Here is a 13,765-nt window from a genome sequence, read left to right on the forward strand (position 1 = left end):
CACACACACACACACACACACACAATGAAAACTACGTTTTTTTATAGTGTACTATCTCATGTTACCACACCATCTTGTGGCGTCTGCCTGTAAAAGCACAGTGAGTCAGCAGAACTAGAGAAGTTAACTGTGACTGGGTTATAGTTTGACCTTGTGTCCGTTGGTCTGTTCGTTGCCTGGCCCCACGTTGTCCATGGATCCAATCTTAGACTTAGTCTTAATGTTTTGCTTATGGGTCTCAATCTTCACATCACCTCCACCTGAGGTGAAAAAAGAAGAAGGTTAAGTATGAGACCAGCACAGAATACAATAGTTTAAAATAAAGTTATAAAATAAACAAGTATTAAGTCCCACCTGGCTTATATTTGATGTTGTCCTTTGACCCACATTTGGACGTCACCTTGCTCAGATCAACCTTCTTATGCAGGATCTGGACCTGGAGAAGGGGTGAGATCATAATGTAGCCTCTTTATACTAACTCATAAAGACGCCACCACCAGAACAATGCAGCCATACTTCAGTGCACACTCCATATCCAGTTTACAAAATCACTGTCATCCATGATCATGCACCTGGTTAGATTTATAGAGGATGACATGCTGTACAATACAATGGTGTACGTGGGAGAATAGATACAACACAGCAAATGCAGGACTACCTCCCCATGCTTCATTCCCTACTTTGACCTGTTTTGTTGTTATTAAGGTGCCTTTTGTTTTGTTAGGCTGGTAAATGATGTTCCATTTGTGCATTTAAATCTAGGACAGGCTATAATTGGAGGATATGAGTTATTAGACCATCGCCACATCATGAGAGTGTGCGTTCAGTATCACTAACAGTAATCTGACGGCAGCTGGCACTGATCGATTTTAAGAGCCGGTGACCTGCGACCTGGTCACAGTGTGTGATAAAATCAATCATATTTACATATTTGATGACAGACCGGAGGACAAACAGTCAGCAGACTGTGACCCTCAGTGCTGTTAAAATGTTATTTGCAAACAAACCATGATTAGTTCTGATTGCCTGGTTGGCATTAGAGTTCTCCCTCATTAGAGGCTGCTTGACACGCACAAAACATATTTCAATTCTTAACAGCTAATTTTAATATTCATGATGTCATTTTAGACTGAGGAAACACACCAGTGACTTCAGTAAATACAAAGAGTTGGAATATTGGTGCAATTAAGCCTACTGCAGTACACACCCATGACATAGTGTTATAGTGCCCTTGTACTATGGTATTAATACAGTACATAATTGGATTGTATTGGTTTGTATTTGCTTACTTTATGTGAAACATGCCTTACAAACGAACAATGTTCCACACACAGTATGGAGCAAATATATAGCGCTTGTGTGTATGTTAACCTACTTTAAGCAGGTATGCTGAGTACTCTCCTAATATTTACTTTTACCTATACATGTGTTGTACATGTGTTAAACAACAATGTAATATTGTTTAACATTTACATGTAAAATAAAAACATATAGAGCACCTACTGTAATTGGAAAAATGGAGAAAAAAAATCGACAAGACAAAGTAAAAATTAAAAAAAGAAACATCTGCATAGGAATATTAGTGCAAAGGGTTGAGAGGTACTGGTGGGACCAATCATGGGGAATTTATATTTTAGCATAACAAAACATAATTACATGATCAAATTAGATTTAAAGAAGATTTCTTTTTAATAAGATCATGTCGTATTAATATGTAATTTCTCTGCAATCCGCATTTCAACTGTCTGAACTTAACAGCGACTACTAAATTGGTAAAAGGACCCAGAGGGTATATTTCAGGGTCCATAAGGAAATTAATCCTATGGATTTGTTATATGAGATTCCAGGTTTCTTAAGTATCAAAACTAAACAGTTGCTAATATTGTAATACGTATGTGTGAACGATCCAGCCTATAGCTTTATTTTATGTCACTACTTGCACATGAGCCATTTCCAGTACACCTTCTGCATTTCGTTTAATTGATCTGAGACAGCAAAGTGGTGATTGTGAGGGCAGCCCAGAGCTGGTATATGATAGTGCAGCAGGTGTTTGGAGCAGATGGGAACAACATCTGGAGGGGTGGGCAGAAGGACCTGTGGTCAGTTCACTTTGAGTGATATCAATCCAAAATGCAAACACAGGGAGCCATAATTGCGCTGATTACAGTGCATTCATTCTTATTTATTTAAAAAAATATATATATGTTTCTGGGTAAATACAACCCAATCAGGTGTGAGAGATTTAATATGCATCAAGCCATGCTGAACCAACTTTTAAGAACAGGAATTCCTGATCAGATTGGTTTGTTTTTCTGGGATAAAAAGGAGATATTCAAATGATCACAATTTTGAGCAAGACAGACCAAATGAGGCTAAATTAGCATAAATCTATTATGCATCCAACCAGAACAGAGTCTCCCTCCAGCTCCAGCAGTACTTACTTTGCCACCTCCAGGGACATGTTTGATATTGTCCTTGGAGCCACAGCGAGACGTGATATGGCTGAAGTCCAGCTTTTTGTGCACTATCTGAACCTAAAGACAGGCAAGCAGACACACAGACAAGCAGGAAAGTGAGGAGGTAGAAGGGAAACGAAAAAGAAGGAAAGAAAGAAGGGTATGATAGGCAGACAGACAAGAGCAGCAGAGAAGAGCAGATCAGCTGGCAGCTTGAGTTAACAGGAAACAGAGTAGCCCTGCTCTGTAAGTATGGAAGAGGTTCTGTCATTCAAATCAAATGATTCCTCCTACACATGAGTTCAGTGATTATCTGCATTATGTGATGGCTTTATTAGCACATGGCACTGTAAAAATGGTTTTGGGATGTTATGCAACAAAATCATTTTGGTTCAAAACAGAGGGTGCAGCTCACCGGACAGATTCTTAAAGGAAAGTTTCGTGAATTCTTACATTAATTAATGCTGAAGTATCAAGAGATGAGGATACTGACTGAATAACAACAGAGCGCTTCCATAAGCAGCATTAACGAAAACTGATCAAGCACAGGAAAGGAAAGGGAGACAGAGCACATGCAGCAGAATTATACACAGGACAGTGGTTTTGTGTTAACACATGCTGTGAGAGGAAACTGCAAGCGACTAATACAGACGTGTGAGACAAAAGAGTTTCCTTTCAGGCAGTGGACTTTTGTACCTAAAACCTATAAGCCTGTTGTTCCACCCTGCAGCTAGTCCCACATTTCTAAGAAAAATTACTGAAGCACAAACTCTGAGTACATGTTGCATGGTTGGGTTGGTCAGGATTTTCTTAAAGCAGTACTCTAAGATTAAGAGGGTTTGGCCCATTGGTCAACTTAAATATGAAGTGATGACCAAAATAACTCGTGTGGCATGTGCTGAATGCCAGCTCTTTGATATTTCGACTTTCAACATTTTCCACAAGCAGGGTAATTCATTTTGCAGCAAGGGTTGTATCATAAAGATAACAAAAAAGAGCCAGAAAACTGAGGAAAAGGATAAACACAACACAACATAAATAAATGAGCAAATAAAATAAATAAAGTCATCTCAGGTTTCAAAGGCAACCCCATATTACAACAAATTTCCCCAAAACCCTTTTAAAGAAGAATGGTGATTTACACAAACACACCAATGAAAATGTCTAACTGGAGAGACAACGAGATTTGGGAACTTCTGTCGGTAAGGGCTAACGCTAAAATCGTCAGACAAATTCAAGGAACGGCAAGAGACTCGGTTGTTTATGACCAAATTACGAACAGATACGTAGCCTTGGTGTAAGATTATACCAAGGCTACGTATCTGTTCGTAATTTGGTCCTGCCTGCTGCACGCCTACTCTGGAAAAGCCAAGGTCTTAAGACGTTTTGAGTTTGGTGTGTCCAGCTCATAAACAAAATATAAATAATTTAATATAACGGACGTAGCAGCAGTGACGTCACCAATTTGTGGACTATCTTGTTGGAGTCAGGAGTTTGCATTGTGTCCGTCGTTATTTTTGTATTTTGGAGCCAGAAGTGACCATATTTGAACAAGAGGGCGGATCTGGGGAGGATGACGCGGCTGAGCCAGTGCTGTTAAGTGGCAAAACTTGCCGATTTTCGGTCATTCAAGTCATGCAGCGGAGTAAATGGCGGATAAACAGGGACCTTCCGGGTACTGGCGCTGTTCAACTGCATGTACAGCAGTACACAGGCGGTTGAAAATTTCCCTTACTGCAAGTTACAAGCTAACGACTTACAAAGCTTCTTTTTGCAAGTGCAGTCACTCCCTGCTGGAAATGAGATAGAATGCAGGTTTTAAGCACTTCCGCATTGGCTTCAATATTCAGACCCGGAATTTGCCGCTTGGTCCCGCTTGAGAAGACGCTTCAGGTATACCACTGGATTGGATTCAGTCCCAACAAAAGGCATTTAACCATTTTCAGGACACATGGAACACTGGCAAAGGTAAAATAAAGAGTAGCAACTCTATGACACAATCATCCTTAATATGCACCATCCTTAATCTCACCTTTAAGACGATGATAATTGCTTACTGCCACTCAACATAATGCACAATGAAAAGTCTGCATGCAGCTTCGGAACTAATACCTACCAGGGACATGGATGTGGATGATTATATCCTCTATATTCTCCTTCCCTAATGGCTATTTTATTTCTTAATAAATAATAATGGTTATTTTATTTTTTGTCTTACAAAACATAACTCCTTCCCCCTGTGTTGTGATATCAGTTTCATTGCCTCTGTGTTTGTATTTTAAAAAGCCCTGCAGCAGACTGCAGACGCCTTCCTCAATTCTTTCTTACTCTGTTAGTCTCTTTGTCCAGGATGAAAATGGCCTGATGACGCAGGCGGCACCAGCAAAGGATGACTCACTGAGGAGTTAGCACATGCAGACACGCACGCACACAGAGCAGTAGTCTCTAAACAGAGTTAAGTTTTCCTCTTTCTACTTCAGTACACCTGTAGTAGCTGCTAGGTTGTGATTCATCATGTCTCCTCAGTTGCGGTGAGGAATGTTGCTAATGCAAAACAAGGGACACAACAGGATGCTGAAAATGTTTTCCCATTTTTACTACAAGTGAAGAAAAAGTACTAATTGAAAGTAAACCAGGGAAAGGTGACCATAATACATAGAGTGCCACAAGACTGAAGACTAGAGGATGGATACCCGAACCGAGCCCGTCGGGTACTGCCGGTTCGGACAGATATTTAGAAATGATGTTCAGGTTCGGGTCGGGCTCAGTCACATCAGTGCGATAAGGCATTGAACATTTTAAAACAGCTTATTAACGTGCGCTTGTTGCCCCGTGTGCGCTGATGCGCTCATCTGTTGACATTTCCGAATGCCTTCCTACAGTTGCTTAATAAAAGCGGGCTTTCCACATAACCAAACGTACATGTGTCATTAGTATGAGAAAAAAATGAGATTTTAACTGTGTTGGGCTTGGGTCGGGCTCGGACATAAATATCTTAATGCCTGTCGGGCCGGGCTTGCTTACTGCTCTGTCGGACACGGGCTGGGCTCGGACAGAAAAATGCGGCCCGATCCGCACTCTACTGAAGACTACACATGGTCATTTCTCTGGATGCCTTTTGTACCTATGTGCACTCTTCATCTGTGCACACCGTCTTCAAACATCGATATGTATATGCTGTAGCACTCATAGCAGTCATACTAGCAATGTCCTGTATAGTAGGTGCAGTGGACAAATCTGCAAACAGCACACGAGAAGTGAACAAAACCAGTTTGTCAACACTGACATTTGTGCATTATTTGTGTCTTGTACTTGCTTCATATTTCTACTTGTCTTCACAATGTGCCAACTTCCTTTGTCATTGGTGTGTTTTGGAGGGAAAAGTGCTTGGCTTCATGGAGGCACAGACCAACAAGCCACTGAGCCAAACAGCCAGTGAGACTAAACCACAATGCTACAAATGTCAAGATGTACGACACCAGTCAGGACTTAATTGTGGAGGTTTGCAGTGGTGCGTGCAAGAGCATGTACGCTGGTACAAAGATGAAAAAATGTGTTATACAGTAGCCTTTTAGTTGCACTCAAAATGGGTTTGGGTTGTTCATTGGTAGTCAAGTAAGATAGGAACACATTTAACCCCACATGGTCCTTTCACCATTTCTGTTAACCCTTTACACCTCTGACTCCAAATACAACTCCAAGTCCTGCCACCTGCAGAAGTTCTCGGATGACTCTGCAAGTGTCGGCTGGATCCCCAAGGGGAAGGAGGCTGAGTACAGGGGCGTCGTGACTCCTCTATTAAGTGTTGTGAGCTGAACCACCTGCAGCTTAACACTGGCCGTAAGATAGGAGAATGCTGCACCTCATAGACAGTGACTCTCACCCTTTCCACGATGTGCTGGTCACAGGAGCACCTTTAAGAGTAGACTGTTACCCACCACTTTGCATAACAGGAAATCCTTCCTTTCTGTAGCAATCAAATTCTTCAACTGATCTACCTAATGTGAATTTCCCTGGTTTGGGATCAATAAAGGTTATCTCATCTTATCTGATGCAGAGAGATGGAGAGCAGAGACATGGGGTGCTGAGGTAGCTCCGGCCTCCATTTCAGCTCTTTTCTGCTCTGTTCATTTAATCTCTGTCTTTCTGGATTACTGTCTCCTCTGGATTACAATCATTACATCCTCTGACTTGCGGGACATAATGGGACATAATGTGAAATAATGGGACATTAAGTGCAATATCATGGGCATAATAACGAACATTCTGAATCAACCATACACACTTACTGTACCTGTAGTTCAGATTTGATATTGTACAAACATATTTATATGCCACCCACCTTTTGTACTGTAACTGCTGCACAGCAGTTTCCCTCAGGATAAGTAAAGTTCTATCTTATCTTATCATAGCTGCCACTTCAATCTATTTCATTTCGTACAAGTAGTAACATCTTGAAAAATGGGTCATCAGTCCCCATTGGGGTGTCCTTTGGAAAGTGTTGAGACATAAGGAGGTGTAGATGATGATATTGGTGCAGTTAGAAAAAGGTTGTAGTTTGGTTGGTGTTGAACAGTATATGAAGCTCAGTGGATGTAAATGTTAGGGTGTAATGGAAATAAAAATGAAAAATCTGAAAGTCTGTTTAGGTGCGTATGCTTTTTTCTCTGGGTACCACAAAATCCAGTATAAGCAGTATTAGGAGCTCCCAGAACCAGTTAGCTGCGCTTAATGAGTATCCTGAGCTGTGGTATTCCTTCTTTAGTTTGATATGTTTCAATGTTCAAGATAGACACTGACTGATGCACTTTGTACAGCAGATTTTAAGGGCCATGTTAAAAACCAGGAAAATACATGTACTGTACTTGTGCAGTCTACTGACCATTAGTGTCTCTTTCCCTGGCTGTGCTGGCCGTTCCTAAAAAGACTTTACATTCTCAAGGCTTTACACATATAAACCTTGGTTTTAGAATTGTATAATACAGAGAGTAATAATTTACCTTAAGTACAGTTCGAGATGTCCTGTTGACAGTTTTACAAACGTCTCTTTTATATGGCTGTCTATGGGTAAAATGCTTTTTGTTGCAGTACAACAGTTGCCCACTAGGACGACCGCCTTGTCTACTGCTGCGTTTCTTTAGTAGTTCCACTTCCCCTGAGCCCTTGATATACCGTAACAGCATACGCCGTACGGAGGCCACTTGGAGTGGCAGAGTGATAGTGGGCGGGGCAGGAGCGGGGGATTAAAATGGAACACACCTGCCCTTGTTCACTCTGAGCCCAAACTATTCGGATGGACCGTCAGTTGTAGGGTTAGCGCTTCTGCTTCAAGTGGGTTTTATTTCCCATTAATTATGTTCATTCTATCCCTGTTTTTACGTTAATTCTATGTCTGTTTATGTCATGTAATTTCTTTATTGTGAAGCACTTTGTGCTGGATTTCTTGTATAAAAGCTGCTATACAAATATTATTTATAAAATGTATTATTATTATTATTATTATTATTATTATTATTATTATTATTATTATAAGAGATTTTTAAAAATCATCAGAAATACCTGCATTCTTGGTAATCAGCTGCATGAGTTTCTGATTTCGAAAGTTTGTGATCATGTATCATGATTGTTTCAGTAAATATGTTTCAGTAAAATATTAAGCTAATAATGAGGTTTTCTTATGAAACTATCTGCTAAAAAGCCGAAATGTATTTATTCAATTTATTCATCTTCTCCTTTGGCAGTCAGAAACCAGAGTTTTACCGGTTGTACATGCTGCCAACTAACCATGGATGTATTTTCTTGCATAAAATGCATAGCTGCAATTCATTGTTGGTAATATCCACGTCTGGAGTGAACATTGTTGTTCACTCGCTCCCTCAGCCCTCCGAGGGTCGATCTCACCAAGTTCACTTCAGTTTTCTCTCGGTCAGGTCACATAATGATGATGCAATTAAAGTGACTGTCTCTAGGGAATCTTGGAAGATGTATGAAAAGTTAAAAATGCCAGGATTCTGTAATTACTACTTGTGGCCACAGTGACCACTGTTAATAATATTATTTATTATAATAATATCCACACACATCTTGTTTAGACACAAGTTCTTTCAGTCTCCTTTTAAGAACATTGTTGTTTGGTAATAATAGTCATAATGAAATGAGTGTGGACTGATATTTACTTAGTTCTTAAAGTAGTGTTAACAGAAGGGTGTGGTCTGTCCTGGGTGGATGTAGAATGGGTGTATGTGTGGAGAGTAGCGAGAAGATAAGAGGGTGTAGATGGTAGGGACTCACTCTGGCCTTGGCGGCAGGGGTGGAGGGGTCCGACGCCTTGTTGTTCGGGGTGGAGGAGACCTGAGGAGACAACCAACCCCTGGTCAATACAACCTCCAATTCTCACATTACAGCCAATCAAACAGGAAGCATGTGACTGTTTGGAAAATAAAAGCATGGATCAAAAAGAAGCAAACTGAACCAAGCTTTATAATCAAATTGACTTGGTCAATAATTGATAGTAGTAGCACCAATTAGATGTAAGACATAATTATGGGCCTTAAAATGGGAGTATAAGGAACAAACGTGTGTACATGTGTTTGTAGAACTGCCACCGGATGTACTGTGACAGACTGATAACGGATAATGGTGAACTGGAGCAGATGGAGCACTTTTCAAAACATGACAATGAATTACATAAGATTAGTAGCAATACAATACAGTTTGTCAGTTAATGACACGATTCAAATATCAGCACAAAAACAGTGTAAGAATAATTACCCAACCAGTAAACAACAGATCAAATGTCTCACACTGCTATAGTACTATTGTTCAGATAAACAACACCAGTCCAATTTCTAAATACTGAGGATGGCAAGGTTGTTAGGCTAGTATTGCTGTTGAATGGAGCATATTAGAATACATACACTACCGGTCAAAAGTTTGGGGTCACTTAGAAATGTCCATTCCACTCCATTCCAGACATAATACCAGCTGAGATCAGTTGCAGATTGTTTTTTTAATCAGGGCAGCAGTTTTCAGATTACATTATGTGCTTACATAATTGCACAAGGGTTCTCGACTGTTGTAGACAGAAGTGGCTAAAGAAACGCTTGCAATTCCATGCTTTTTGGTCTAAACGTCATACCCAAATTAAAAGTGGTACAGCTCCCATATACTTTGACACTCTGGGGTGTGCCTGATATCATTGGAAAAGAAACTCTCAAGTTTTTGTTACAAGTGTCAGGGTGATTCTAGGCCTTACTGACAGAGTTACAGAGGCTAGAATGGAGGTCTTTTATTTCCGTCCAAGTCATACATCTGTAAAATGATTAGAATACGCTGCTGTAAACACATCTGACAGGTGACAGACAACACAAGGCATTAGCTACATGTCTCAGCTTACTACAGAAAAAGTCCAGAAGCCAAAAGACTCAAAAATGGACTTTATATGACTTTTCTTCTACAGGTATGTCTGTGTGTTTTTGTATTTCCATTTGAAAAGTGCAAAGAAAAAAGCCAAAAAACTATAAAATACAACACTTCTCAAATACACAAACACACCCACATCAATCACCTTTCCAATGATATCAGGCACACCCCAGAGTGTCAAAGTATATGGGAGCTGTACCACTTTTAATTTGGGTATGACATTTAGACCAAAAAGCATGGATTTCAAGCGTTTCTTCAGCCACTTCTGTCTACAACAGTCGAGAACCCTTTTGCAATTATGTAAGCACATAATGTAATCTGAAAACTGCTGCCCTGATTAAAAAAACAATGCAACTGATCTCAGCTGGTATTCTGTCTGGAATGAAGTGGAATGGACATTTCTAAGTGACCCCAAACTTTTGACCGGTAGTGTACATAATAGAATACGTAACATATTAGACTAACCAAGACAAAACAATATTAGCATCACTGGAGACCGAATGAGTCAGTGACACTTATTGTGATGCAGGGCGGCAATGTGTTTGTGTGTGTTAAGTGGCTTCACTCTGACAGAGAGACACAGAATGTGTAGGAGAATGTCTCTGAAAGGGAAGGGAGACCACACAGCAGGAACAGACCTGCTCCTGCAAAACACAGATCATCTGCCTGAAAGAGTGACTACTGTCCAAAGATTACAGTTTAATGCGGACAACCAGAGACTCTGGCACTGATTTGACTGTAATTGGACCATGTCTAAATTATACAGGTTGAGGAAGTGAGGAATCACTGTGAATGTGAAACAGGGTGTTGCTAAAAAAAGAAGCATGCATGCGGTTTCCTAGATAAATAAGAGGGAGATGTTGGCTGTGCTGGGTATGATAAATATTAAATGGTATGCAGAGCTTGTCTACCCAGCCAGTTACTGATACAGTATATGTACTGCTGAAGACGGTTAATGAAACATGCGTAGATGTGACAGAAAGATATTAAGGCCAGACACGGCAGGCAAAAACATGCTTCATGCACCAGTCAATTCTTTCAGACTAGTGGAAAGAAAACAACCAAAATGCAAATTTAGGTGTTTATTTTACTACACCTTGTCTATTTCCGTCTGTCGATTTCTCCTAAGGGTATAGGATATAAGTTTCTATCTATATTCTGAAGGTTTTTACAGAGGGGTTTGTTCCTATATCATTCATAGCCAGATTGATTTTTTTTGGATCATTTTATTCCTAAAAACATGACAAAAAGGAATTTTCTATGGTGAGATATCCAAAATTCTCTCTGTAAAAACCGTTGACTCCAATATGTCAACAAAATGAAACAAGAATTTTGAACCTGGCTTCATCCAATGTTCAGATCTCTGTTCTGGAAATGTATGCAAATCAGTGCATATTTAATAAGGCCGGTTACACACTGGTGCTATATATTTATGTTTAACAACTCTCTCCCCATACGTCGAACAAGCCTATATATAAAGGGTAGGATAGGCTACAATAACAACGTAGTGTGTGTTCTGAGTGGCGGTCCAACATCAGATAGGCTATAGGCTCTTTACAGCTACACAAAGTTGTCATAAACAGACAGCCCACCATTTTTCAGAGTTTGAATCTATTGGCGTTATGTCCCGAGATCAGCCCTCCCTGTACCTAGCAGCAGGAGCAGCGCCGCGTCAGACACGCTTCTGGTGTGTAGGACACAGAAAAATCCACACAGCCGCCACGCGTCTGAGACGCAACAGAAACGCCACGCTCGCGCGACGCATCCAGTGTGTAACCGGCCTAAGAGAATGCCTCATTTGCATATTTAAACATACAATTTCAGAAAACTTGAAATACAAAATCAGTCTTAATGTAAGTAAGCAACTGGTTAAGTGTCATGGTAACACTGTATCTGTTTGTTACATTTTTTTTTTACCCTATTCACCTGTAGTGCCTTGCCTTAACAGGGTACGCCCTCCCCTCTCCATCCACCTCCATCTCATCCCCTATTATACAGTATGCCTAACCACCAGATTACACTGTGCTGCCTTACATAGCACAGAAGTGAGTATGAGAGTGATGCAAATTGGACTGAATCAAGTGTATTCAGTAGACTCAGTGACAGAGCATGCAGCGATCTTCTGTTGGTTTCAGTTATCATCCCCAGACACATAGTTATCACGTCTTTATGAGGATCTAAGCACCCCGTTCACAATGCTTCATAAAATCTCCTTCGACATCAGCCCCCAGGACCAAGAATAATTTCCTACAGAAATAAAAGCCACTTTATTCTCAGAAGATCTGCCAGAACACATTATCCTGTTATATGTACTGCAGAGACAAGAAAGCATCTGATGCTTGCAGATTCAGACAGACAGACTGAAAACAAACTCACGAGGCTTGAAGGATTCTGGTGGAAGATCAAGACTACATCTACACTTAGCTGGCTACATCTGAAAACATCTTTTTCTCTTCGGTTCGGCTTCCTGCCTACACTAAACTGGCGCATTTCACACTGAAAAAAGGAGCTTTCTAAAAAGTCTCGGGCTTGCATTTGGTGCAAATGGAAACTTATGATGCAAACTATGGAGGATTTACAATGCAAACACTGTGAAAAACAATACACATTCTGATATGCATTTCCTTTTGATGTATGCATGTACTGCCATAATTAAATGAAAAAAAACAAAACAATGTTACAAGGACAGTTGTTTAACTTTTTGTATTTAATAACTGAATTACTTGTTTTTCATTGAAATACAAATTTTCCAGCTCACATTTAAATCAAACCCAACACTGAAAACAAAGTGAAGAGGTGCATTTCAGTGTCGTCCAGCAGGAGCCCTGTCTCCCAAAATGTATGTTCCCACACAACCAATCTGCATTCTCGATTACGTTTCGAGGGAAATGTATTTTGTCCCAGAGTACATTTCTTTTTGAGGTATCACAAATATGTTTCTAATCAAAGTCCACGTAGGGAGGGGGTCGGGCGGGGGGGGATAAATCGGTCAAGCAAACACTGGACTTTCACTTATTGGACCGCTGTTCGTGTCCCATGGGATAAGTCAATCTTGGCTTATTTTAAGTTATGTAAAAAAGCGGGTTTTAACCCAAATCATGATCTTTACCTAACCTAGTACCTAACCTTTTGTTTCAATTCACAACGTTAACCATGTGTTAAAGCCCTCATATTATGCTCATTTTCAGGTTCATAATTGTATTTAGAGGTTATATCAGAATAGGTTTACATGGTTTAATTTTCAAGAAACACCATATTTTTGTTGTACTTCACATTGCTGCAGCTCCTCTTTTCACCCTGTGTGTTGAGCTCTCTGTTTTAGCTACAGAGTGAGACATCACACTTCTATCTCATCTTTATTGGGAGTCGTACGTGCGCAGTACCTAGGTAAGGACTACTAGCCAGTCAGAAGCAGAGTATGAGGGCGTGCCACGCTAGCAGCTAGCCGAGCATTACATCGTGTTACAAAGTGACGCACGTTTGTCTCTGAAGTAAAGGCTGGACTACAATAGAGCTGTTTGGAGCAGTTTGTGAACAGTGTTTTCTGTTGGAGATGGTAAGTCCCTTTGGGGTGGACTTTGGGCTTTTTCACTTTGTTAACCTATAACATGCACAAAAAAGATATATAACACAATAAAGGAAAGGGAAAAAGCCAAAAAGCCTAATATGAGCACTTTAAAACAATGGTAATCCGGGAGAAAATATGTTCTCGAAACGTAATCGAGATTAGAATTAAGATAGATTGGAACATCATTTTTTAGGAGACAGGGTTGATAGCAGAGAAGAGCACAGATGCTTCAAGGGATGATCTTGGCAGAATTCCCAGTCGGTGTTGACAGCTCAGCTAATTGGTGTTATCTTACGGTGACTGGTTTAATGGAGGATGA

General features: G+C 40.3%; 1 protein-coding gene across 7 annotated transcripts in view; it reads right to left on the bottom strand.

Moving 5' to 3' along the window:
• Positions 1-13,765, bottom strand: part of map4l (microtubule associated protein 4 like) — a 105,197-nt gene that overhangs the window by 7,870 nt on the left and 83,562 nt on the right. For 5 of the 7 annotated variants that reach the window (XM_036004880.1, XM_036004882.1, XM_031287525.2 and 2 more), the window contains 4 exons: positions 8,748-8,807; positions 2,442-2,534; positions 355-436; positions 151-260 (listed from right to left, as the gene is read on the bottom strand). In XM_036004880.1, the coding sequence (XP_035860773.1) occupies positions 151-260; positions 355-436; positions 2,442-2,534; positions 8,748-8,807 (345 nt within the window). The remainder of the gene's footprint in view (positions 1-150; positions 261-354; positions 437-2,441; positions 2,535-8,747; positions 8,808-13,765) is intronic. The other 2 variants (XM_031287547.2, XM_036004881.1) reach the window with 1 other exon arrangement.

This window comes from Sander lucioperca, chromosome 9 (genome assembly GCF_008315115.2).
Source record: "Sander lucioperca isolate FBNREF2018 chromosome 9, SLUC_FBN_1.2, whole genome shotgun sequence".
NCBI classification, from domain to species: domain Eukaryota; kingdom Metazoa; phylum Chordata; class Actinopteri; order Perciformes; family Percidae; genus Sander; species Sander lucioperca.